General features: G+C 45.6%; 1 protein-coding gene across 1 annotated transcript in view; it reads left to right on the forward strand.

Moving 5' to 3' along the window:
- The first annotated feature begins 464 nt into the window (after nucleotides 1–464).
- Nucleotides 465–2,721, forward strand: part of LOC108550649 (apyrase) — an 11,100-nt gene continuing 8,843 nt past the window's right edge. Inside the window, exons 1-2 of the mRNA XM_017904429.1 lie at nucleotides 465–620; nucleotides 1,362–1,587. Of these exons, the coding sequence (XP_017759918.1) occupies nucleotides 487–620; nucleotides 1,362–1,587 (360 nt within the window). The 5' untranslated portion in view covers nucleotides 465–486. The remainder of the gene's footprint in view (nucleotides 621–1,361; nucleotides 1,588–2,721) is intronic.

Raw genomic sequence — 2,721 nt, forward strand, 5'->3', positions numbered from 1 at the left:
CCAACTGATTCCAATTTTCTTTCCACTTGTAATAATTATAATTAAAACAAAATTGGACGTACACATAAGTGCCAGTATCTCAGAAGAGATCAAGTCACCTACGAGTTATATCCTCGCAAGCGAGTTCACCGGATCCACAGGCCCGCGAAATTAAAAATGGAGAATCGTTGTGCCTAGAAACGCGAAACACTCTTCGATCTCCGGAACAAACTTTCCACGAGCAAACCGATCTTTCCACTCCGCGTTTCAACCTTCCTCCCTTCCAACTCCTTCTCTATCCCCCCGTCAGTTCCAAAACCCAGCTCGAAATCGGTGAAAACCGAAGGCAGTGATCGCGAGGTGTTCGTTCGTCGCGTGTACCCTCCAGTCTAAACGCGCGACAGAGCGTTGTTTCCTCGACAGAGAACCGGTTGCTGCGGGAAGGGTGCCAGAATCGTGATTCCCGAAGGAGAACCGGGACGTCCCGATGTGCCAGGTCGATCCACGATGCTGTTCCGGTTTTTGCTGCTGCTCTTCCTCCTCCGGTTGTCCAGCGGGTTCACCGGAAGAGGCCTCCACTACCTGGGCCGGTCGGATTTATTCGAGCTGTCGGTGATACACCTGAACGACTTCCACGCGAGGTAAGTGCTCGTCGTTCGGAAATCGCGCAGCGAGTAGCGTGGCAAGCGGAAAAACTGGGTCAATGCAAATGCTTTCTGTTAATCGACGTTAACACGTTCGTTGCGTATCGACTAGCCATTGGACGTATCGTTCGCGATTTATATCGTAGGTGAATCGACTGTTTCCCGGGTCGGTTGCATAAGCCAAGATATCCAACGGGAGGCGAGAGAACAAAGGTCTCTGGGATCGATCGGAGAACTTTCGCGATTGAAACCGGACGAATTTTTCTTCCAGTTCCTCTCGCATATCCGATTTGTTCGATCCAGTTGATCGACTCGATGCTATTCCACGATATTCCGCGATGGAAAGGCAGTAGGCTGTGAGGCAGAGACGCTGGGAAGGGAAGTAACGATCGGTTACGCAACGGAAGGCCATTGGAACAATCGAACCGGGACTCTGAAAGCGGAGCGTGTGCTGATCGATTCCGAGCTCTGGCCAAGTGAAATCTCAGGGTCGAGGACGCGATCATTCGGGTTAATCGGAACGTCGCTTTTTTACCGTGTGCCTTCGTCGATCCGTGAGCCTCGAGTTGCTCAATGCTCGTGTTACATGCGACTCTGGAAACGTTTCCATCGGCGATCGCGAATCGTGCGTGTCTGAAACGTTCTATCGAAGGATCACGGATGTCAGGGAGGACTGAGTTACGATAAGGGAAGGAAACAATTTTCGAGTTTGGTTCACGGTGAGAAACGATTTCGCAGGTTCGAAGAGACGGGTCCTAGATCAGGACTGTGTCACGAGCAGAAGAAGAAGGACTGCGTGGGTGGAATCGCGAGAGTTTCCACAGCCGTGAATCGACTGATCGAGGAGAGACCGAACCCGATTTTCCTCAACGCCGGGGACCATTACCAAGGAACACTATGGTACAATCTTCATCGCTGGAACGTGACCGCCACGTTCATGAACATGCTGCCGCACGATGCCATGGTAAAGAGACTAGCAGCCGATTCTTCGCGAGTTGTCGTCTGGGTCGCTTAATTCGGGTCGAGAGGTTAACCATCGATCATCTGCTCGCGATTAAATTGCGCGAGATTCGGATCATCTTGCGAAGCGGAATTTCGCCGATGAACGCGCGTGAAACGCGGTTTCCTTCGTGATCATCATCTGGGAATTGAATGGACTTCGAGGGGCACAGGTTGATGGATCTGCGATCGCGGTAATTACGCAGACGATTCGAGAATAATAACTCGCGAACAAGATAAGTGCTCCGTGCTCGGTAATATTTGTCTCTTTAGTGGTTCGAAGATACACTCCATCCGGAAACGCGATTTTTTCTCGGATAACGATCCACGTTATCGTAGGTCATCCGCAATCTGCTCGCAACTTCCCGGTTAGGTGAATTGCCTTCTAATATATCGTGTCGATGCTTTTTCACTCACTGTGCACGTGTTAAACAACATATTTGTCTAAATTCCTATCACGATCCTAATGCAGCGTGTTCGATAATGCTATAAGAATTTCTTCGGATTTCTTTTTAAACTACTATCCGCTGAAAAATTTCATGGATTCGAATCACTGCGATTTACACGATAAAGTTAAATTAAATTAAATTGGACAAAATTTACCGGGTGAATTTTGCTTGAATTTAACATCAAACTTTGCACGGTGAAGTGTAAAATTTTTAAAATATGGGATAAGATATATCGCGGGAGAAGAAAAATCGCGAAGACGAGTGGCTAACAAGCAGAGTGCAAGTCCTTCGAGTCACCGATTTAGTTGAAACTTTGAAGGTTTGTAGATATCGTCATGCAATTTAAGAAAATATATCACTATAGCGGAAATTACTCAATAATTTTTGAGATATTTACAATTAAAGTTTTATTGTCTAGCTAATTATATACTTATTTCAGTTAGTTTATAAGTGGAGTCTTGGCTTAATGGCGTTAGTCGGAAATTCCTAATCTGAAGGACCGGTGTTCGATTCCGATTTTTTTTTCGATCTATTTTTTATTTTGTATTCATTTTTCGCCTATGAAAACAGTATAAATAAACAATTGTAAATAAAATTTCTTAATAAAAAAATTTATTTATTACGTTTTTTTATGCTAGTATATATTTATT

Source organism: Eufriesea mexicana, unplaced genomic scaffold (genome assembly GCF_001483705.2).
Source record: "Eufriesea mexicana isolate 0111107269 unplaced genomic scaffold, ASM148370v2 scaffold2888, whole genome shotgun sequence".
NCBI classification, from domain to species: domain Eukaryota; kingdom Metazoa; phylum Arthropoda; class Insecta; order Hymenoptera; family Apidae; genus Eufriesea; species Eufriesea mexicana.